Genomic DNA, 24,973 nt, shown 5'->3' on the forward strand with positions numbered 1-24,973 from the left:
GGCATTGTCTAGGTCGGACAGAGATTTGGCCTGTTATTTCACCATGTTTCCGTACACTGTGCTTCATTGCATGTCCGTTAAGCAAAGCTTTTGAAGTGTTTTTTCAGTAGGTGGTGAGAGTGTGCAGAGAAATGTAATGCAGGCTGCACAGCAGAAGTGGTCTTTCTCTGGGGCAGGAAAGGGTGTTAGCCCTTTTTGTGGTTTTTAGATGAGTGTGTGTGTGTGTGTGTGTGTGTGTGTGTGTGTGTGTGTGTGTGTGTGTGTGTGTGTGTGTGTGTGTGTGTGTGTGTGTGTGAGTGAGAGTGTGAGAAAATGTAATCACTGTCAGGGTTTCCCCTGGCATGAAGAGAGAATAGTCAATCATTCTGAACAAACCCTCTTGGGACCCTTAAAGTGAGGAACTAATCTAACGGTTCTCAATACTGAATACTCATCTTAACAGTGTGCATAACAACAACATGAGAATAAGATCAAGTAAAATAGTAACAAAAGGTAATAAAAAAACAAATAGCCATAAGTTCAATACTTTAAAAGATAAATTATACAAAACACTGTTTCGTTTATTTCTCATTTTCATTAGGTGGTCAGAAAGAAAATAAGCCATTTAAGTTTATTCACTGAGAAAAAGGCACTAGTGTCTGACTGTCACCCCTGGCATAGTGGATGACATTATGATGACACAGCAGTATCACTACTCAGCTCTCAGTTCTGAGTCTGCAGTGGTTTTCAAACTTTTTGTGGCCAAGAAGGCATACCAATGGACAAGTAAAAGTGCACCTGTATTCATAACAAAAAATAGCTTACAACACAAAGTAAACATTAATTCATAACTATTTTTTAATAGTTGTATATGTTGCAATCATAATGTGTAGTTGTCACAAAATCTTAAGGCACAGTTAGACTTAACGCACGCCGTTTTGGAACCACTGGCTGTAGATTGTCTCGTGTGTGTGTGTGTGTGTGTGTGTGTGTGTGTGTGTGTGTGTGCGTGTGCGCGTGTGCGTGGGTGCATGTGTGTGTTTGTACTGTATGTGCATTTATGTGTTTTGGTGTATTATCTATGTCGATGGTTTAACTGTTTTCATGTGTCCTCCAAGCATCACATTAGTTTGCATTAAACTAATGAATCTGCTTCTTCCTCTCAGCCAAGGGCTTATTTAAACTTGTCTGCACAGCCGTAATTAATTCATTATTCAGCCATGCAAACAAATGCTCCCGTTGAAGATGTTTGTTTGAGTTGCCCAGTGATTTGTTGTATGAGAAGTTAAAGACTATTGATGAAGTAGTATCATCATCAAGAGTTGATATGCTGCTTGTCTTGCAGATCTGGGTCAATATAATTATTATTTTTACTTGCATAACCACTTTCACCCTGCCTGGTGTCCCTATTTGGGCATGTCATTGTAGGAAATTGTAAGCTTGTAGATCCGCCATTTTTGCAATTGGTCTTACAACAAAGTATATAGGCCTTAAGTGGTCAACCACATGAACTATAGCATCGCTATTCTGCGTCTGTCATAATAGGCGAACATTATGCAAAAATAGGCAAACATTCACTGACAATATAGCAGGTCTACAAGCTCACAACATGTCATGTTGCAATGTGTCGTGAGCTTGTAGGTCTGCTATTTTCGGCGAAGAGATTTGGTATAGAGGCAAAAGGCAGGAGACCAAGTATAAAGCCCTGGGGGACACCGGTAAGCAAAGTATATATAGGGTCTAAGTAGTTAAACTTATCCTGTTGTAGAGTAGAGCTAATTTAATAATAGACCCAGACAATATACAGATGTGAATAGAAAACATGAAGCCTATTAATCTTGTATGGTGTCATCACTCACAGTCAATAGAAATTCTCATCTTCTCATTTTCTCTGCATGCCATGTTTGCTTGTTGTGGCAGACAGACAAGTGTTACCTATTCTTCTCTAATAGGGCTCATTCTTACTTTGTACTTATAGGAATAGTTCACCAAAAAAAAATCCTATTTTCTATCAATTACACACCCCATGAAGTCTTGAATTGATGGAGATTTTTTTTGTTTTTGTCGCATTCCTAAGCCAATGATTTGATGACCGTGTGTATTTCCGGTAGGAGACACAAAGATTCTGCTTTGTGTCTCCTACCGAATACATTAGCCGGTAGGAGACGGTAATCAAATTATTGGCTCAGGAATACGACAAAAACAAAAACAAAATCATGAATTCAAGGCTTCATTGGGTGTGTAATTGATAGAAAATAAGTCATTTTTTTGGGTGAACTACTCCTTTTAAAGGGATTAAGTGACATTTAGATCAGTTTTCCTTCCCTATGGCACTCACACTGTGGGTGAAGTGTTTCTATTTATTTGACCACAAAAGTGACTCTTTATATTGAATACCAGATTTTTTTCTGATTTTTTTGCTGTTTTATGCCAGAGATTTTTCATTGAGAAAAAAAAAGTACTCAGGAGCCGAGATACAGAATTTGTAAGTTTTAAGTTAACAAGGAAGTGGATGGGAGTCTAAATCTTCAAAAAATCATATCTCCTTGGTCTTTGGGTTTTTTCTTCAAAAAACGCATATATGCGTTCTTGGCACTCAAGTGATGGATTCTAAAGAACGCAAAGAACGCATATATGCGTTCTTGGCACTCAAGTGATGGATTCTAAAGAACGCAAAGAACGCATATATGCGTTCTTGGCACTCAATGTGTAATATGAATAAACTCTATTTTTATAACACATCAAAAACATTGTTACAAAGTTACTTTACGTTTATTTGTTAGCACACAGTATCAAACAAATAACTACTGCTGACTTTATTGCTTGCATTTGTCAAGTAGTATCTATTGTATTTGTTTTCATGAATAAGGCTAACAACAGCACAGAAAATGGAGAAATGTTTTATGCCTGGTGAAGGAAGATAAGACTAAATTGAGCAAGCAGCTGTATGCTATAATAGGACAACCTCTTAATCTTGCTATGATTATTACAGCGATATGATGGGATTTCTTGTTTATAATGCTGTTGTTTTGTAATCCACTTCTCTAACAGGACCTGACAAAGTCAAGGTAAGACTTTTTGAACAAAGTTAAATGGGAAAAAAACAATTGTTCTCTGGTGTGATTATTTTTGCACTAGTCCACTTCTCACAAGTCTCAACACAAATCACCTTTCAACATGCACAATGTTGATTGTGTTTGTCGTGCATTACTGTTTTAGTCATTACTGTTTCACACCATTAACCAAGTACTCATGAACTGTTACTCTGCACGCCACTTTGCTACAGTAGGTAATCAACTATAGACCCCTTAACAGACGACGTCACACTGGTTGCAAGCGATAAGAACCAGTATTGAGTGATAACCACCTTGGGTGCGTTCGGAAATTGCGCACCGGAGCGCACTCGCCTATTAGTTTGTATTGGCCTGTGCGCTCATTGCTGTATTTCCGAACGCACCCTATGTTGGGAATTGATTACATGAAACAATCACCTGTGTGTTCAGTCTCAATGTTGGTAAACAAATAATTGGTCTAAAGGTGTTGATTTATTCAACTCTAACCATTTTTGATAATATAAGGTACAAGGCCAATTAAAAAAATGTTGTGTGGAGTGTCTTCCTTGGTCTACTTAAAGTGTGCATGCAAGGTATAAACTATTAATAGATGTAGGCATAAGTATTATGTACAATCTATAACCAGTAATATGAATACATACATCTATCGTCTATGAATGAATGATAACTCTTCCACTCCTCTCTCTCTCTCTCTCTCTCTCTCTCTCTCTCTCTCTCTCTCTCTCTCTGTGTGTGTGTAGTTTGGTAATGAAGCTCAGCAGTTGGAGTGGGCGAAGCGGGAGAGCGAGCGAGCTGAGCGGGAGCGGCTGAAGAGACTCCGGCAGCAGGAGCAGGAGGACCTGGAGCTGGCCATCGCGCTCAGCAAGGCCGAGATGTCCAACGCGTGACCTGAGCCTCTCTGTCATATACATACCGTATAGACACACAGCACAGCAACATAGACACACTAACCTTCAGACCTACACACACACAAAATATAGACTGACATCCCTAATGGTCAGATCCACACACCCATGCACACACACACACACACAGCCACACCAAAATACATTCATAGACTACGTTCTATACTAATTCTCATTATTCAGATGCATAGACTGATACTCTGTGTACACGGCCTCACACACACACACACACACACACACACACACACACACACACACACACACACACACACACACACACACACACACACACACACACACACACACACACACACACACACGCACGCCTCCTCTACATACATTCCCCACACTGAATCACTTAATGAACAATGTAAAAAAAGAAAGAAAGAAAAGTAAACTGAGGTGGGTTGGGCATGGTCCTTGTGTAGGAAAAAAATAGAACTGTCTCCCAACTATGGGACTGGAACTGATTCCAGAGCTTGAGGTTTGAAACAAACAATCACGACGATGATACTCAACTCTCTTGTTGACATGAATGGATAGAATGTAAGGATAAAGGAGAGGAAGGTGAGTCTAGAGAGAGAGAGAGAGAGAGAGAGCTGCTGGGGGTTTGACATGCCTGAATTGATGCACTGCGTACATGCACTAGAGTGGCTGGAGAAGGGTATATATGTGACTAAAATGATGGTTCTGTCTTATGTCAGAGTATGCATCTACTCACTGGACTGGACTGGCCGGACGAGCTGACTCATGTTTAAGCAGTACTCTGACATTTTTGATGCTCAGTGTGGTGTTTTCTTTTCAAGCTTTAGTTACGCTGTGGGCGGAAACATTTCTATAATGACACCTAACTGTACCTGTGTGCGTGTGCGTGTGTGTGTGTGTGTGTGTGTGTGTACGAGTGTCAGCATACCTGCTTGCAAGGTGCCAATAATAGAAATCTTTTCCCCTCAATGAAACGTGGGCCTGATGACGAAACGGATCACGCTGCAAGTTATACTTTTAAGAAGGGACTTCCCCACCCCCACAGTATTGAATTGGAGAGATATGGATCTACCATTGAGTTTGTGATGGTATGTCTCACATCTGTGGATATTCAGTGTTGTTGAGTTATGCTTATATGTTTTAGTGTGATTTTATTATGTTTTATGAGTGTAGAGCCATGATTGGGAGCCAACTTCCGTTTGCCGCTTCTAAAGATTGAGATCAATTCTCTTTCTTTTAACACAGAATTACAGTAATATTTGAGAGTGTTTATTTTTTAAATGTCAGTTCTGCTTTCAGATATTGTCAACTCCTCTCCCAAAGTGGCTCATCCTGGTCTAGGGTGAATGTGAAACGTTTGTACTGACATTATACCTTGACATTGTCATTTGTTTTGTCTTGGTCACATGTCACATTGTGAGGGGGAAAGCCCCCCCCCCCAAAAAAAAAAAACAGGCTGGTTAGCATTCCTGATTGAGTCTAATAATGCGTTATTAGCTTCCAGGTCATGGTGTACTGTAAATGCAAAGAATGCTAACAGTCATTTGGTTTGGGGGAGCTGGAGAACTCACAATAATGTGACAAGTATCTGGCAAATGAAAATAACAAATTAAGTCGGTGTATCATTTGAACTGATATCAACAAATTGTACAGATATATTTTCTTTGTCGGTGAGTTTGAGATCGTACTGCGTAGAGGAGGTGTGTGTGTGTGTGGTGAGCTACGGTACTTTCTCTCTCTCACTCGGTCCTTTGTACATACTGTAGGTAAAAGGAGCTAACTATGCCTCTTCTCTTGACAGCTGTACGTTGATCATAATGCTGTGACACACCACACAATACCAACTATAAGGTATAAAACACCTGAAAGGCAAGATGAGGGAGTTCATGTTTTCACATTCTACCTTTTTCATTTCAATGATTTTTTACAAGAGGCTTATTTCAAGTCTTGTGACAAGTGTTATTTTATTATTTTTGACTTTCTTTTTTTTTAAGAATCAGTCCTCTGTTGTTGTATAATTTGTAGTTGAAACTAGACACTTCAGTTCTCCACAGACCAGCAAGCACAAAGCTGCAGTGGGCTTAAAGGAAGATTTGAAATGATGTGACCTGCTGAATTCAGGTTACTCTACTACACACTGTCACTGTTATTACTCTATAACTGGAAATGTACGTACGCCGTTCCTTTTGTTTTTTGGTGGCACGGTATGTCAGACTTTGTTTGTTACAACATAGGTTCAACCACTCACTTTGTTTTATATTTATGTGAATTGTTCCTTTACTTGAACTGCTACCCAGGGTTTCTGCTCCGTAGTGAACTTATCCTGTGAACTTTTTGTGTCATATAATGAATTCGGAACGCAACGCCGGAGACTAACTTTGAGACGAATCAGTATTTTATTTAAAGCCCCTCTGTTGTAGCTTCAAGGGTCACGTTCTGTTTTATATATGACAGTGTTTAATCTATGTATACGTCTCCATGACCACTCACAAGCTTCAGTCAGTGTTTACTGACTGAAGCTTACTTACATGTTACTTAAACATTACTTACATTATCTAAAGTTATACCTTTTACATTTTTTATTTGTTGCTTTTTTTTTATCACTGGGCACCTTTCACACAAAGTGAAGAAACTAGAACTTAATTTAATAATGATAATAAACACAAGGATATGCAGGCATTGTTGTCATTCCTCATTGAGACCAAATGATACTACAAGGTTGCCTAAGTATTAACATATGGATAGCCGTATCTTTTGGTTTCAGTGAAATGCTAACAATCTGTTTCTAGCCAACTTAAAGGACAAGCAGTTTTACCAGTGCCATGTGATGAAAGGTAACAGGCTAAAAATGTAAATGTCATGGTATGACATTTACTTTCCTTTGGAGGTTGCGTTCATGGTAGTCTTTTGCAGATGATTCTGAAATGCCAGTCTAGGTGGGCTCACACTAAAGATTTCCTGAACAAATTTAGCTCCACGGACACTGTCCTTAATTGTCACAAATTATGAGACGGTGCAGAATTAGGCATCTTATTATCTATCATAAAAACTGTGACTTCCACACATTTTATTTGTATTTAATTGCTTTACTTTTGAGAAAAAGTCAAATTGTAGTATGCATTCACTCTTAACCGGGCAGAGATACTTGGTTAGATTTGATGTTTTAGTGACTAATGCTGCCAGCTAGAAATGCAAACTGCCTCTTCCTTTTGTTGTTGTTTACATATCATACAATATAGCCATTATGAAGATGTATTAATGTATGAGAGATGTATCCTGGTACACAGCCCAATTATCCCTTCTCTCAAGCTGTACATAGCTTGTATAACATGCAGGCATCTAGGTCTGTGTAGCTTTGAACCTTCAAGTGATACGTTGGCATTTTGAATAGTAGTCTTGTTCTCTTCAGTAAGCGCTTGTCACCATTGTGTGGGGGGGACAGCTATTACACATCTGAAGTTAGCTGACCAAGCGCCACTTATTGTGGAACTCGGTACCGCTCTCCCTCCTCAGACAGTCACTGAGACTCCTCCTCTGCTAGTTTAATTCTCAGGTCCCTGGTGGTCAATTCGCTCTTGTATTTCCTGTCTTGTCAGTTCTCTTCCAACTCAGTGAGTCTGATCTGGGCGCTCCTCTTGCGAGTGCCCTTTCAGCTCATGGTGTAGGTGTTTTGTAGCACTTGTTTGGCATGGGTAGCCAACAATATGGGGTGTCAAATTAAGACAAGGAAGGCAGTAGTGTCCTTTAAGTATTCTTTACTGAATGCACAGGCACACTTTACTCAGGGTGTGGTTCTAAATGAAAATATATGAAGACAAAAGACATCAACATTACACTACAGTATTTACACAACCTCTAAAATAGGACCAAATACTGTGTACATGGTATAAAAAAGAAACCAAAATAAATAATCTGGGCTGAACGATGCCAATGTCTCTAAATTAAACAGCAATGCTACTTGCTAATAAACAGACGCACAAGACAGAAAAGAAAACCACATTTCCAGAAATCCACTTACTGTATTCAGTAAACTTAAAACATAACAGAAACAACAAATCATTTTCAAACCTGAATAATCATAATCAAACACCAAATTCACACTAATACTTGTGCACAGACCGGTGATCGGTCACTGCTCAAGTGTCTCTTGAGCCTTTTTGTACAGTAGGTCTTCATTTTGTTACTAAAGCCTCATTTGTCCCTATAAAAAGCCTTCTCTCTCAGTGATAATAGATCCGGAGAGTGGCAACTGGACATTGAGTTTGTTTGTTTGATTTGTTAATTATGTCAGCATTCTTCAATTTAGAATGCTAACAGCATTAGCCAGCAGTTTTCAGGTCGACTTAAGTGCCATTTAAGAAGCTTTCCCCCCCCCCCACAACAATGTGACAGATGCTTTGCGAGGAGAAATGTCAGACTAAAATTTAAAATGTCCCAAGTATCCTTTTCAATTTAGGCCCAGTCTGCCTGTGGTGTTGTAATCACAGCCAGATGTCTTGGCTGTGCTCAGAAAGCATAAACATTGTGAAACGTTCAGATAGGAACAGAAATTGATCATGTAGAACAGATGTGTCTTTAGCAGGAGTCAGTAATACCTGTGGCTCTGGGACGAGAGGGTCTGACTCTGGCCTCTCCAGATCTCAGTGTGAATGTGTGTTTCGCTTAGTCTTGTTACTAAGCTGCAGTGGTGGAAAAAGTATTAATTATCATTTTTTTACTTAAGTAAAAGTATCAATACTGCAATGTAGAAATACTCCGTTACAAGTAAAAGGAATAAAACATTTACTTGAGTAAAAGTACAAAAGTATTGGTATCAAAATGTACCAAAAGTAGAAAGTACTCGTTATGCAGAATGTCCCATTTCACAAGTTTTCAGATATACTGTATAAAAGCTTTTGAAAATAGCCGATCTACAAGCTCACAACGTGTCGCATCGCGACGCATTGTGAGCTTGTAGATCGGCTATTTTCAAATGGCCGAAATGTAATACTAATCAAAATCTACAAAATAACTAGCAGCTAAAGTTTTTAAATAATTGTAGTAGAGTAGAAGTATAATATTTGCCTCTGAGATGTAGTGGAGTAGAAGTAAAAGTACTGAAAATTGGAAATACTCAAGTAAAGTAAGAATACATTTTTTTTTAACTTAAGTACAGTACTTAAGTAAATGTACTTAATTACTTTACACCACTGCTAAGCTGTTTTGCACACATTCTTCTAACCCTGAACTGGGATCGGTGGGATTATGAGAGTGTCAATATGAAGAAATGAAAGAGACATGGCAAAGATATTCAGGTTTTTTCATTTTTTATTCCATGTTTAAGAGGCATATCTGTTCTTCATTGGGTTTCTGTCTCCTCTTTAGTACCTCAGCTCCACTTCCTTTCCCACGTACTGCCTAGGGTTGTCTGTTACATACTTGTACCGTTCATGCTGTATTCGTCTTTGATACTACCATTGTGCAATAGATTTGATTTTTTTTATTGTTTATTGTGTTCTGATACCTGTGAATCCAGTCTGATGTTATTTTTTTTTAATGATTATTTAAGTACCCGCCACCACTGTCCTGGTACAGAAACTATATTTTAAGTGTCTCACTCCAGCACACTACTTATATATTTTGTTCATTATTTAAAATGTTGAAATGTTTTACTGTAATGTTTCACACAAGCGAGTCATGTCAGGCTTGTCTGATTTTTTTTAATTTTTTTTTTAAATGTTGGATATTTACTTCTGGAATGAAGCCCTTGACTTTCCCCTGTTGCTTGGTACATGCAGATGCTTAATAGTAAGCAGCCAATACAGATTGTTGAGGACATGTTTTATTGTTATTTTAAGTTCTGTTTTTATTTGAAGAGTGTTTTTTCTTTCATTTTTTTTTTGGTGATCTCAAAAGCTTGATGCATTCCTGTTTCCATGTTTGGTCTGCCTTAGACTGCCCTTCTTCCTATTTAGGTGAAATAATCCAAGCTGTCTTTAATAAGATGCATACGGTGTGTATAAAAATCTGTATAGTATCATGTCTGTTACATTTGTCCTATAACAAAGTCAAAGAGAAGAAAAATAAGTCTTAACTTGATTTAAAACACCATTTGGAGGATTTACTATGATTACACTTCTCCTGAAGTGTAATCAGTAGATGAAAAAAAGAACAGACGCTCTGGTTTATTTTGAATAGTGATCCTCTCTACATGGTCTGTGCTGTTTACTAGAATAAACATTTCAGTTAAATGAGAGAAAGGGCTTGATTTGTTTGAATCAATTCGTTTGCTTGATCTGTTTCAAGTCACAATCATGTTGCCATGTTAGTACATGGCAACATATAACTCACACAGCACACTCATAGAGTGCGTTCGGAAATACAGCAATGAGCGCACTGGCCAATACAAACTAATAGGCGAGTGCGCTCCGGTGCGCAATTTCCGAACGCACCCATTGTGAAAAACACTACAATATCACAAAGCCCTTACATTCACTTGAACCTGTGATATAGAAAGGTTTGTGAGAGGCTGAGGTGATCAGTATCATGGTCAGTATCATGTCAGTATCATGGTCAGTATCATGGTCAGTATCATGTCAGTATCATGGTCAGTATCATGGTCAGTATCATGTCAGTATCATGGTCAGTATCATGTCAGTATCATGGTCAGTATCATGGTCAGTATCATGGTCAGTATCATGTCAGTATCATGGTCAGTATCATGTCAGTATCATGGTCAGTATCATGGTCAGTATCATGCTGCAGGCTGTGACAGGGCCTGACATCCCTGTGACAGGATGGTAACATGTTACCATGGTAACATGACGGGCCCTGTCTGTGATAGGGCCATGACAGCCCTGCCATTCAGTGCTGTGAGAGGGGCCTGATGTGACAGGGCCTGATATCCATATACAATTCTACTTATAATCGTAACAGGCTTTTTCCCGCTCTCCCTGGGAAGTAGGCTAATAATTACATAATCGCATAGTAGTAACAGCCCAGTTTAATGTAAAATCTGATATTTGGAAATCAGTTAGATGTTTCTAAATTATACAAGCAGCACAATACACAATAAAAGTAAAGCTTACATTTTAATTGGGTGTGGGGAGGGGGGGGTAAGGGACCTGGATATTTGATAGGGGCACTGGGCTAAAATAGGTTGAGAAACACTGAAGTAGAGGGTAAGGTTTCTCAATACATAATGCAGGGTAAAAACAAGTTCCTCGACTACAGCATTGTTCAATGTTTTTTTTATTTATTTTTTTCAGGGGTGGGGGTTGGGGTTGTTCTTTTCTATAGTTAGTGCTGGACCTGGGCCTGAAAAAAATTGCAGATATACAAGCTCATAGCGAGCTTGTAGATCTGCAAAAAAAAAAATTAAATCGTCAAAATTGGTGCAAATCTTTGAATATGCATATGTTTTTGAAAGCAATTTTTTTTAACTAAAATCTTTGCTTCTGGGGGGTCCCTGGAACTAAATATTTTGAGTTGGGGGTCCGCAGCCAAATACATATCATTTTGGGTGGTCCTTGACATGAAAACCTTTGAGAACCACTGATATAGGAACATAAGTTTCTTCAAAGAAACTGTTAGGAATTAGACGACATTTGTAGAACCGGCCAAATTGCACACATTTTCGCAATAAAAAAAAATAGCAGATCTGCAAGCTCATAGCTACAGTATGAGCTTGTATATCTGCTATTTTTTAATAGCCAAAGAAATCTTAAAATGACACAGATGCGTTCCTGGATTGAATGGAGTGAACACAATGCAGTGTTCTTAATCAGTTATGTAGAAGGCTCATCATACCTGAGTGTAATATTTGAGAAATTAATCGGGTTGAGGTATAAATGTAATGGTGGACAAACATCATGTTCCATAGACATGCTTGCAGCAGGACAGAGGTTCAGCAGGCCTGAGTTGAGGCCTACAGTAACAGCTACGATCCTATACTCAGACAGTGACAATGTGCAATGAATTACACTCACTTATATTCCAAGGATACAGCTGTGTAGTGTGAAATTAATGCTGTGCAAACAGAGCAGTCGTTTCTGGATGTATTAGTTGAAACCCAAGCAATCCACTGTGTTAGGGAATGCTAACTGTCTCCTTATGGAATAACAGGAAATTCCTAGGTAGGTTTGTGTTTACCCTATGGTAATGGAGAGGAGGAAATGAAAAGGCTATTGGCTTTTAACTGGGAATGTGGGTCAGGGAGAATTGGAGGATAAACGGAGGGTTTCGCCTCACCGACAACTTAATATCTCTTGCTCGCTCTCTCACTCTTTTATCTCTCCCCCTTTCTCTGCTCTTCCACTGTCCCATCTTTCTATCGGGCTCTCTTTACGTCTCCCATTCTCTTACACAAACTCTCGTTTCTCTCTCTCTCTGTTTACTTTAAGATCAAGGCACTCTTCAGGGGGAGATGGTGGGGGTTTACTTGGGGAAGATATTCCGATCATATGTGAGTGCCTTCACAGATGATCTTTTCTCCTCTTATGTTTACGTTTGCATTTAGGCATCCCCTATCAGGCACTTACATCATAATGCAGTAATAGACCATTTACCCTCCAGAGAGAATGAAGCAAACACTGCAACCCCCCCCCCCCTCCCCAACCTGTGTGTGGTGTCAATTTCAGCCATGTCAGTTGAATCTGTTCCTGCTACAGTGTTTTCAACAGGAAGCAATAGAGTCAACACCCCCTTTGCAGGAAAATTCCTAGAAATAATGGGATATTCCTGAGAGCTGAATACACAGGCACACGTGCACCCGTGATTACACATACTTGTGCACAGGGCTAATGGTAGCAAGCGCAGTGCTTCTACAAATTGGGCTCGCCAATAGCTACTGTACTAACATTTGGGCAGTGGTGGAAAAAGTACTCACATTTTTTAGTAAAAGTATCAATACTGCAATGTAGAAATACACTGTTACAAGTAAAAGTCCGGAATTCCAAATCTACTTGAAGGTACAAAATTATTGGTGTAAAAATGTACTTAAAGTACCAAAAGTAGAAACTACTCATTATGCAGAATGTCCCATTTCACAAGTTTTTGAATGTATGAAATATATAAAAAATCCTTTGAAAATAGCAGATCTACAAGTGAGCTTGTAGATCTGCCATTTTCAAATGTCCGAAATGTATATAGGGCTGAAGTGGTTAATATATGTTTTGTAATAATAATCTAAATCTACAAAGTAACTAGTAAATCAGAGATGTAGTGGAGTAGAGGTTAAAGTATTGGAAATTGGAAATACTCAAGTAAAGTATAAATACCTCAAAAATGTACTTAAGTAAATGTACTTAGTTACTTTCCACCACTGCATTTGGGTTGTTTTGCTTTCAATTCAATTAGCTGTGTAAAGTGCTCCGTGCTCCAAACAAGTTGGTGTTACGGTGAAAAGCTAAATACTACATTGTCAATTAGCACAAATAACTCAAGCTGTGTAAATTAGACCTATTGTGTCTGGGAATTTTAAGCAGGACCCAGACGCAGTAGAATGTAGACGGAATTCAGAGGGGAAATCTAGTTTTATTCCTCCAGCCAGACACAAAATACAGGATAAACAGGCAGCTAACAGGAACCAAGTAATAACTGAATAATTCATTCAGATTACAGGTTTCTTGTATCTCAGGCTTACAGAAACAGGCTATATAAACAGACTGTATCTGTTAAACTAACTTAACAGAGGACAGGGCTTTAAAGACACAAAAGCTACGGAGACACAGGTGAAGATGACAGACAATTAGGCCTAACACATGATTGGCTGGCGCTTACAAGACAACAATTAGCACAGGATTGGCTGGATGATGACAGAGACAGGTACTAGAAAAGTGTGGTCCTCGGAGCCTGGGTTGCCTTACTTGCCTACATAGGGCCCACAAACTTTGGTCATAACCTCTTGGAAGCCGATCTTTGACAGTCTTTGATCAGTCTTGATCACATGACTATAGAGATAATGTGTTTGGATAAATTCTGTAGGAGTAATATCCAAAAATGTGTTTGTCAAAAATCGGCCTCCTGGTGGCGCTATAACAGGCCGATGTTACAAATTTGGGCCGGAAGTTTTTCCTTGGCTTCTAGGGAGTTTGTGTGCAAAGTTTTTCAATTATAGTCCAAAACGTGAATCGGCCTGTTATAGCGCCACCATAAGGCCGATTTGAAAAAAGTGATCATGATTTGAGGCATTTTGTACAAAACGGGCCACCGCTGCAAACTTTGGAAGCCAATCTTAGCCAATCAGGATTGATTATGAGAAATCAGACGGATCAATCTTGATCACATGCCTATAGAGATGATGTGTAGCGATTTGCGTGATGTTTGGACAAAATCTGTAGTAGTAATGTAAGAAAAATTGTTTAGCAAACATCAACCTCCTGGTGGCGCTATAACAGGCCAACGTTGGTGCAGAGGTTCTGCTTTGGCCTCCAGGGAGTGTGCGTGCACAGTTTCAAGCCGATTGGTCCAACGGTGCCAGAGATCACAGACCGGACACACACACTTGCACGCACACACACTCACACACACACACACACACACACACACACACACACACACACACACACACATACACATACACATACACATACACATACACATACACACACAGAAACACACACAAGGATGGACGGACAGGGGCAAAAACATAATCTCGGCCACGCCTTCGGGCTGGCGGAGACAATAACTGGAGAGTCAAGACACGTAATAGCTACAACTACAAAGGAATACATGAAACAATAAAATGTTACTGCAAAATTATAACTATGGGCAGATCATGACATATTGAAGACGTTTGGATTTGAGTTCTTAAACAGTTCTGTGACGATATCCCCCTGTGTCTATATTTCATTTAAGCTGAACTATTTATTGTGAGGTACAGGTAAGGAACAGATGAGTCAGTCAGCATTCCAACAAGACAAGGAGACGAAAATGTTGTACCTGTTAAAGATACAATGCTTCTGAATCTTCTTTTGTGGTACATTAGGAAAGCTCCTTAACATCACAGTGAGTGGACAATTGGAACATATGGCTCATGGCACTATGGGGGAGAGTACAGTATATCTATTTTAGGAATGTATTATCTAACTAACAGTGCACCACAAGAGGAACCAGACTACTCACATTTCCAGATGTTCTGAGTAGAGATACAGGACTGACTTTGAATGAACTTGGGGTGGCAATGAGCAACAGAGACCAGTGGAAGCAGCTTGTGTCGCAGATCTCGAGGGCACTCGAATGATGATGATGCACCACAACAACTTACTGCAAATGAACTCACAGGTAAAAGTCTGAATCCACTATACCCATTGGAGGATTTAATGGGCTATGCGCGCACACGCACACACACAGACACACACACACACACAGACACAGACACGCACACGCACACGCGCACACACACACACACACACACACACACACACCGTCATATGTCACATTCCCCAAGGGCTATTTGCTCCACTCTGTAACCATTACACTAATCAGTAAAAGGAATCGGCTGTGTGCTTGAGCCCCCCATTTGCAAGACCCTTCTTTTTGGGGGTCCCCCCTTCTCCTCTGTCACGGCACAAACCTGATGCCCGGGGGCCGCTATGTTTTACAGACACAGCACCGAGAACCAGCGCTGGATAGAAAAACAACTCTGTTAGCAATTTTAGGGGTTGACAGAATCACTTTGGTCACTGGACTCTGGAATGGACTGACATGAAGTCACGTACTCAGAACTGTGCAAATCCTGCACAGACGTTGTTCACACACAACAAAATCCTGAGTGTTAATTTAACCACCTTTAGTCCCCATTCTGGGAGGAACATTAGGCGAGAATAGCCGATCTATCTGCTATTTTCGGCAAAGATATTTAGTACAGGAGGGGGCCTAGTAGTAGGCTATTGACCCCTGGGGGACCTCCGGTCATAGGGAGTCAACGGAGTCCCTCAGGGCTCAACACTAGTGTCTTTTCTGTTATTGTGGGGAACGCTTTCGCTGAAAATAGCCGATCAACAAGCTCACAACGCGACGGATCGGCTATTTTCAGCGAAAACTTTCCCCACAATACAGATGCTGGGGTTCAAGTGGTTAAGAGAGTTACACTCTCAGAGTAACAAATGGATAAATGAACACTGAGGATTTTATTGTGTGGACATTCACACATGGCAGAGACAGACAGACAGACAGACAGGGATTCTCCTGTAACCAATCAACTATGTTTTAGTTCAGCAGTTCCCAACTTTTTCTGGATCAGGGCCCACAATCAATTGATTGTGGTCTGGCTTGGATCAATAGAACTAACTGTATGTTCCTATTTAGCGGTATCGCAATGAAAACTTGTTTTTCAAGGTTTTAAAGAAAAAATGACATGCCTTTTTTCCCTTTAGGCTACATTATGCTGTTTTAGTTGATCATGGAAGATCCCCTCCCCCACACTGCCCTCAGGAGCATTTACAGACATCAGATCTGAACAGCTGGTGAGAGGGAGGTATATATGTTGGAAGGATGGATGGAAAAATAGTTGAGGGGGAGGAGGGGGGAGCATATGGAGATAAAGATAAGAAGGGGAGTCAGAGGAGGTCAAAAACAGGAGATGGATGGATGTTAGCTGCTTTGGCTGGCCGTGTGTGTGAGTGTGAGTGTGTGTGTGTGTGTGTGTGTGTGTGTGTGTGTGTGTGTGTGTGTGTGTGTGTGTGTGTGTGTGTGTGTGTGTGTGTGTGTGTGTGTGTGTGTGTGTGTGTGTGTGTGTGTGTGTGTATGCGTGCGTGCGTGCATGTGTGTTTCGACGGAGGAATGAATGTGCGTGCAAGTCAGTACAGGTGTGTATGTTGAGTTGGTGCCCCTCCCCCCTTTAGATTTTTTTTTATCACTTTCACTGGAGGATTATAATGAAGCAATCCAATACCTCACCTCACTGCTGGAGTGAGGATAATAAAAGAAACACCCCCTCCCGCCCACATGTTCTTTTTTCTTTAGAAAAAAATCTGATTACATGAACTCAATACTTGCAATCTGATAATAAAAAAAAGTGGGGGAAAAGAAGAGATGATTGGGTATTTGATAAATCAAATGAGACTGAAGTTTGGACATGGTGACACTTGACTGTGGGGTGTGGTGTGTCCCAGTCAGCCACAGTGGAGCTGTTTTCCCAGCAGATGGCATCCTCCTCCCATGGAATTCCCACATTTGGCCTGCCAGTGGCTCTAGTCTACCCCAGTAGTAGGATGTCCTGTCAGGGAAGGGTTTTCCTGGCATGACTGATATCTGCCTTGTATTAGGAATTTGCATGCAATATATAACAACTACAACTGTAGTAATAATACAGTTGTCTTTATAGTAACTATATGGTTTAATTGTTAATTAAAGCATACCTAATTTAGCACACTTAATTTAGTTTGAGTCCATGACTTCTCTGCTCACTGCTGGTGTCAGAATGTGTGTTGTGGGGCAGTAGCAGTGCATGCACGGCAGAATCTGTGTTTATCTAACTCTTGAAGTGTAAACATTTACCCGGGATTTGTCTGTGTACCACCTCCTTTCAATTTAACATGATTTTCATCCACATTTAAGTCACCTGTCCAAAGAGGTTTGCACTTGATACCAAAGTTCAGACACTCTGATCAGAGCTTCTCGCAGCTAGCTTACATAAAATCATTTCTAGTATTGGTTTCATTGGAAACCTTTAGTGTCATAAGGTCTCAATTCTGTTTTGAAAGCCTTTACACCCAACTGAGTGGAAAGCTCTAGGGGGAAAACGTTGTTATTCTGTTTTCATGGATCAGTTTTCAACATGCCTCCCTCTCCCAGTTTTTTTCCCTCGTACTTTTGATTTATGCCCGTTTTATGTTAATATCCAGCTGGAGCACGAATAGTTCTAAATGCACTAAATGAGGAGTTCCTATGTGTGATCGGCCATAAGGCGAGATCAACCAAATGTGCAGCTACACTGTGTCTAGCTAAAGGTCTGAATCTGATTCATGCGTCAGATAGACAGAAACATGACGAAAGATCATCGATAAACATGATAGGATGTATTTTTTTCAGCAGAGGAAATATGAATTCCAGAGAGCAAGTTCCTGACTTTACACGTTGACATCATAGTATAAAGACACAGTTCTCTGGTTTATTGTTTTGGGACTGAGTTGTTTGTGTTCACACATTTTGCAAACTAAAAGTTTGTGTATTTCCTGTTAAAGGTGTCCAATTAAGAAACTGGGAATCAGCTATGGCAGTTGTCTACAACATTATATTTTTATGATTTCATCAAATGGAAGTGTATGGAATAGCCGACAGCGAGTTCAGCTGGAGTCCTTGCTTCTCAGCTCAATAAATGTTCACTGATGTTATCTAAAACAGAGGAGTTTATGGAGTGCTATGGCACAGAGCCAAGCTGTCCTCTCATGAATGCTTTTATGCACAGATATAAAGATATACAAAGACATAGACAGCAATAAACCGAGATTGAGACTGAGATTGTGTTGTATAAAACGTCAAGCTGTTTGTAACCATTTTGTTTTTGTGAATTGATTTCACAATGACACATTTCTACTACGCACAGGAAAACACTCCTCAGAAAACCTGTCGTTTCACATGCCCGGCCGTCTCCATTTGGAAGGCACCACTGATAGCGACATAGAAAATGTGACAACTTGCTCCATCCATACACACGGCTGCACAGCTGCAGCACACGCAAACCAACGTTTACACCATCTGACCGTCAACTCTTGGTTCAATCTTCCCACACAACGGGTACAGACACAAATAATACAACTACTGTACAGAGCAGGAAAAAAAGTGAAATGAAAATTGTTTGATTTTTCACTTGAGCAAATGTGCTAATGATAGAGGCGGTGGTTCCTCTTTTCTCGGTACAGGCCACCCTGAAGATGACACAGGGCCAAATACACCCATGTCCTCTGATCACTTCATTATTTGGAACTTTGTAGAAGTAGTGAAGGGCTGCTGACTTAATTTTAGGCGCCCATCTGGCATATTCTCCTCTATTCCGCTCTGCATATCGTTGCGGATGACGGCATTGTTTTTTGCATCTTCTCAAGGCAAATCTGACCTTGTGACCTTTCACAACAGGGCACGAGAGTGCCTTCTCTTCCTGTCTTTCTCTCCATCTCCCTCTCTCTGTATTTCTTTACTCTTTTCTCTGTTGTCTTTGCTTCTTAACCCCTGCATCTCTCTCTCTCTCTCTCTCTCTCTCTCTCTCTCTCTCTCTCTCTCTCTCTCTCTCTCTCTCTCTCTCTCTCTCTCTCTCTCTCTCTCTCTCTCCCTCTTAAGGTCGCTCTATGTATAACTAGGCAGGCAGCACTCAGCTCATTCCAATCGCAACAAGGGTTTTATTCTGAGGTCAATTAGATCTTTATAGCCTCAGAGAGTAGTCAACTGACCAGAGTAAAACCAACCACAGATCCCTTATCAGGTGGACAGCACCAGGAATAGACCTGAATGTATTTGAAAAATGTACAGTATGTGAGTTTCTCTCTGTCTTCCAATTTCTCTCTCTCTCTCTCTCTCTCCCCTCCTTTCTCTTCCTCATTCCCTTTCAACCTTCATTCATCAACCTTTGTCATTCCCGCTCTCCTTTCTTTCTTTCGCTTTCTTTCGTCATCTCTCTCCCAGTGTTGCTGTATCATTCTATCTCTTTACCTCTAGTTGTCTATTGACTCTCTTTTACCTAGACAGACTTAAAGAAAAAGTCACATTGTGATCCTTTGGAGAACACATCATATAGACCCTGTTGGAAGTCGTACGTATAGAATGGTGACACTCACATACGTACCCCCTCGTCTTTCTTTCTTTTACGAGGCCTCCGCCTGGAGAAGCTTTCTCTCAGATGCGTGACCTTTCATTCAGTTCAACAGATTTTCTCCTCATCCCCGGTGAACTCTGCTTCATCCCGGCAGGTCCCTTTAGTTTATTTGACACTGGGTTTCTCTTTCTTTCTCCCTCGCTCTCTCTCTCCCCCCTGCACCCCCCACATCCCCCCTGCCCCTCCCCCCCTCCTCCCTGCGGTGCGCCCCTATGCCCAGACGTGGCCTATATCTATATCTAGCCTCTGTAATTATGTCAATGTAATGTTTGTATTTATAGGCATCTGCCACCGCTTACTGGCAGCGGCTCTGTCACAGCTGGAAAACATTGCTCCTCACATCCAGACTTTTGCAGGGCCAAGGGACTGTGTTTGGATGTAGTGGGACAAGGATGGGATGTTGCTGGAGGAAGACACCTTCTGTCTCAGTAACCAGTGGATAAATAAGCATGCTTAACGGCTGTTATGTAGCTTTGATGCCTAAGATAATGATGTAGCTTCTTGATGCTTGTCTTCTCTTGTTTAGTAGTGTGTGTGTGTGTGTGTGTGTGTGTGTGTGTGTGTGTGTGTGTGTGTGTGTGTGTGTGTGTGTGTGAGTGTGTGTGTGTGTGTGTGTGTGTGTGTGCGTGCAACCTTCTATCCATAGTAAATCACGTTCAGATAGGCAGGAATAATGTAGTTCAATTAGTTTAATATGTACATTAAAATAAACTATTTACATTATATAAAAAGATACTATTTACAAGGCAGTACATTTTACTCAAGACAAAAACACATTCGTCTTAACGCCAAAGACCCAAGTATAGCCCTTTGACAATCACGTCGCAATGAGATGGCATGCACTCTGTTAGACTTCCTAAGTTTAAAAGACCCCTGACTTCAAATGGTATTTGATGACAGATGGACACACTCACAGACAGAACATTCAATTCAAGCCTCGGGAAGAAAGACTGTAAAGGCAGTTTTAGAACAAAACATTGTCTCGAAGCTTATTTCATGTGCTGTTTAACAGTTACAAATATAACACATATTATATAAACTTTGATTGTCTTTAGCCAGTGGAAAATATGGCACTCGTAAGATGTGTAATAATATGGTATAAGGCACTAATTGTGACAATACATCATTTTTTTTTGTTGCTTTTATCAATTGTTCAAAAAACATTGTCTACTTCCAGTTGCTTCAGTGGTGTGTGCTTGTAGGTCCTGCCTGACATGGTGAGTGGAATGCATCTTTGGTGTTTTTACAAACATTATTCCAAAAGTAGTACCAGCTACATATAAAAATCGTCCAAACAGAATTCAAAAGTTTCTGTCAAAACTGACTGGTTCGCATGGTTTTGTTGTCATGTTCCTTTGTTGTCGTTCATATTCAAGAAAAATAACATTTAAATAAACAAAAAAACAGGAAAAAAGACAATACATTTTTCATGACTCTGCTGGTGGTCTTGGTTCTTAAGTGTTCATAGAAGTCCTTCAGTTTTTTTTTTTTTCTTGTGTGATTTTCCTCACATGTGTCGTTTCATGTGCAGAGCCAGGTGGTCAGAACGAGAGAAGGCACGTTCACAGAGGTGACACTGAAACGGCCGGTGTCCAGTGTGCTTGCGGAAGTGGCGCGTGAGCTCGTCGGAGCGGGCGAACTTCCAACCGCAGCCCTCCCAGCTGCAGTGGTATGGCTTCTCACCTGCAACACAGAAACACATACAGAACATGAGTATACTGAATACTGATAGGTGATAACATCACAAACCCAAGTGTCAAGTGTGTCATCTTGTGTGGCCACTTGGCAAAGACAACTGACAGGTGTCATTTAGGCTACTACAGTGTATTCCCACATGGATACCATTTGGCACATTGGATAATAACATGTAGTAACATATACTAACATATAGGCTCATTAAAACCCATTGGGTATAGATAGGCTCATTAAAACATATTGGGTATAAATAGGCTCATTAAAACATATATTAGGTATAATAGGCTCATTAAAACATATTGGGTAAAAATAAACAACTTAAGGTTTGTACCTTTCTGTGCTTTTTTTTTTTTGCAAAGTGCTAATAAAGTATTCACTCAATCAATCAATCAATCAATCAATCAATCAAGGACTTATGCCTACCAGTGTGAGTCCTGTGGTGAGCCTTCAGATGTGAACTCTTGGTGTAGGTCTTGCCGCATCCAGCGAACGTGCAGGTGTGCGTGGCGGTGCGCTTCCTCGGCCAGGACCTGCGTCCTCTCTTCGGCTTGTTGTCCATCATCTCCAGCGGGGAGGAGGGCGGGGTGAGGAGCACCCGCTGCTGCTGCTGGCTGGCCGGACCACCGGGCTGCTGCTGCATGCCCACCATGGCCGCCTCGTCCCCGTACATGCCCGGGAACTGGTGCTGGTGGTGCTGCTGGTGGTGGTGGTGGTGTTGGTGCGCGCCGGGGAACGAGAGCTGCATCCCGGGATGATGAGGGTGAGGGTACGGGGTCTGGTTCGCGGGGGCGCGGTGGTGCGGGTGGAAGCTCTGCTGCTGGGGGAACGTCAGGGACGTGGAGGAGGAGTGACACATCTGGGTCTGCTGCTGCTGGTGGCACTCGGAGCTCATCAGGTCGTCGGGGCTCAGAGGAGGCGTCATGCTCCCGATGCCACCAGCCTGCGGGGAGTTGGCCAGCCTGGGCTGCTGGTGGTCGAAGGACATCATGCAGGAGACGCTGCCCTCGTGCTTGATCTTGGCGCTGCAGCTCTGAGGCACCATGCCCACGGCGGGGCCGTACGACGTGTCCAAAGGCTCCGTCTTGATGACCGGCCCGGGCTGCTGCTGCTGCTGCTGATCCACATATAAGTCCTGATGGGGAGAGGAGCTGAGCAGGAACCGGCCCTGGATGATGCCCGGGCAGAAGCTGCTGCTGTCCACGTCGGAGCGGAGCAGCTCGGCCATCAGGCTGGTGCTGTAGGGCGGAGGAGGGGAGCTCAGGTCCGGGACGGAGGAGCCGTACATGATCCCCCCGGTGTGATACATGTCCTGTAGCCGGTACGACTCTGTGCTCCCCGCTCCCCCGGAGGAGGAGGAGGAGGAGGAGGGAGAGCCGCCGTCAGAGCCGGCCGTGTTCGCTAGAATAAACTCCAGATCCAAGAACTTATCGAGGTCCTCGTCGTCTTTGCCTCCTCTCCCCAGGCAGCCGCTGTCCATCCCGGGCGAGATGCTGTCCAATGTGTCGCCCTGCTTCCACCTCTGGAACGGAACGGAACGGGACAGAGAGGGACAAGTTTGAGTTACCTTGGTTAGATGTCACAATATGACAGATCTACTCTAACTAACTGATCTAGAACCAATGCTGTAAATAGTGGGATACTGTATTTATTGTATGGCAAAATACCCCTATGTGCAGCACAACAAAAATAGTCTTTAACGTTTGTGAATGTACATTAAGTTTATCATATTGTAAGGTTTCGTGCACCGAGCTGGAAATCGGACCCCGATCTCCAGCTCAATAGACCGGCAGGTAACAAGCAACGCCAAGAGAGAGCTATTCAAATTGCGTTATGCAAGATGTAAATATGTATAATAGTATTCAGGATTACTTACATCTTCCCAGCATTTTTCCTTGTGGTTCGAGAATGTAGATATTGAGGGTAAAATGGTCCCACCACTCAAAGCCATGTCCATACAGTTGTAAAGAAGTTGATATTCCAATATAAAAAAAACACTTGTATAAAAATCTGTTGAAAAGACAACTCTTTTTTAAAGTCCCCAACACAGCAGAATCTATTAGAAGAAAGAGCTCTTCTTCTGTCGTCTCGCTTGGTTCTCCTGCTTCAGAGTCATGTGCAGAATGACTGTAGGAGCTGCTGTGATATCTTATAAATATATGAACCAAACACACAGACCAATACGAGGCTAAAGGAAGCGTGTTGTTGTAGGACCGACGCGCTTTACGCAGCGCTCAGAGTCTCAGCCCCCTAAATTTAGCCTTGGTATAAAAGGCAGTGTCTCTGTTCGCTGCTACAGTCAGAAGTCAGAGGGATCGCGGCTCTATGTTCAGATTGTTCACCAGGCTGCTTATAAAGCTGTGTGGATGCAGATATAACCCGCCCCTACCGAGGCTCCGCTCCGCCAAACCTGTTCAACAAGTAGCCCAGTGACTTAGAGCCAACAGAGAGATCCTCCCCCAAGCAGAGCAATTAACACATTGTTGGGACACGAAATGTAAAGACACGTGCTGCATGAATAAAGATCGGCCGTTGCCATGTTTTGTGAGAGAAGCAAGCAACCAGGTCCTAGGAAAACAAGCCCCAAAAGAAGCAACTCTATAGGCCACATGAGCACTTTAAACCTATATGCATACGGTGGCGCTATGATAGGGCAATGTTAAAAGGGTGGCATTTGTTCCTCAACATAGTGCGAATGTGCGTGCAGAGTTTCGGCATTTTGTTCAAAACGGGCCACTCCGGGCAAACTTTAAATGTCAATCTTAGCCAATCAGGATGGAATATGAAAAATCAAACAGATCCATCTTGATCAATTGACTATATGACTCATGTGTACTGATTTGCGTAAAATTAGGATAAAATCTGAAGGAGTAATATACTTCTTTTTTTTTTTTTTACATAAGTCGGCCTCTTGGTGGCGCTATTAAAGGCAGATGTGAAAAATGCAGGGCAAATGTTTTTCCTTGGCCTCTAGGGAGTGCATATACAAAGTTTTACACAGATCAGTGCAGTTATATAAAAACTCAAATCGACCTGTTATAGCGCCACCATGAGGCTGAGTTAAATAAATTCAATTCGTTTCTTCCTGGGCCTGGTGGGAATGTGCGTGCAAAATGTCTCGGAAATCAGACGCTGCGTTCATGATTTGAGGCATTTTGTTCAAAACAGAGCATACCTGCAAACTTTGGAAGCCAATCTTAGCCAAATAGGATGGAATATGAAAAATCTGAAAGACCTTTTTTGTTTAATGACTATAAAGATACTGTGTACCGATTTGCGTGATGTTTGGACAACATTTGTAGGAGTACTGTCAACAAAAATGTGTTTTAAAAAAATGGCCTCCTGGTGGCGCTATAACAGGCCCATGTGAAACATTTGGGGCAGAGGTTCTGCTCTGGCACCCAGGGAGTGTGCTTGCACAGTTTCGCTGCCATCAAGCCAATGATGCTGGAGATTAGCTGTTCACCACGGACAGATGGACTGGGTGCAAAACATAGTCTCGGCCATGCCTTTCGGCCTGGCGGAGACAAAGAAGCCAAAAGTCGCTT

The 24,973-nt window shown here is 41.6% G+C and overlaps 2 protein-coding genes across 3 annotated transcripts in view; one reads left to right on the top strand and one right to left on the bottom strand.

The window, feature by feature from the left end:
- Positions 1-5,515, top strand: part of eps15l1a (epidermal growth factor receptor pathway substrate 15-like 1a) — a 59,111-nt gene extending 53,596 nt beyond the window's left edge. For both annotated transcript variants that reach the window (XM_080431283.1, XM_080431282.1), the window contains 2 exons: positions 3,031-3,047; positions 3,794-5,515. In XM_080431283.1, the coding sequence (XP_080287409.1) occupies positions 3,031-3,047; positions 3,794-3,940 (164 nt within the window). In that variant the 3' untranslated portion in view covers positions 3,941-5,515. The remainder of the gene's footprint in view (positions 1-3,030; positions 3,048-3,793) is intronic.
- Positions 5,516-20,404: 14,889 nt separating this feature from the next.
- On the bottom strand, positions 20,405-23,768 carry LOC308087270 (Krueppel-like factor 4). The gene is made up of 3 exons (XM_080431042.1): positions 23,302-23,768; positions 21,852-22,947; positions 20,405-21,416 (listed from the first exon to the last, which is right to left on the bottom strand). The coding sequence occupies exons 1-3, from the start codon at positions 23,380-23,382 to the stop codon at positions 21,241-21,243; spliced, it is 1,353 nt and encodes a 450-aa protein (XP_080287168.1). The 5' UTR covers positions 23,383-23,768; the 3' UTR covers positions 20,405-21,240.
- Positions 23,769-24,973: the final 1,205 nt, after the last annotated feature.

Source organism: Gymnoscopelus braueri (assembly GCF_963280865.1).
Source record: "Gymnoscopelus braueri genome assembly, chromosome: 6".
NCBI classification, from domain to species: domain Eukaryota; kingdom Metazoa; phylum Chordata; class Actinopteri; order Myctophiformes; family Myctophidae; genus Gymnoscopelus; species Gymnoscopelus braueri.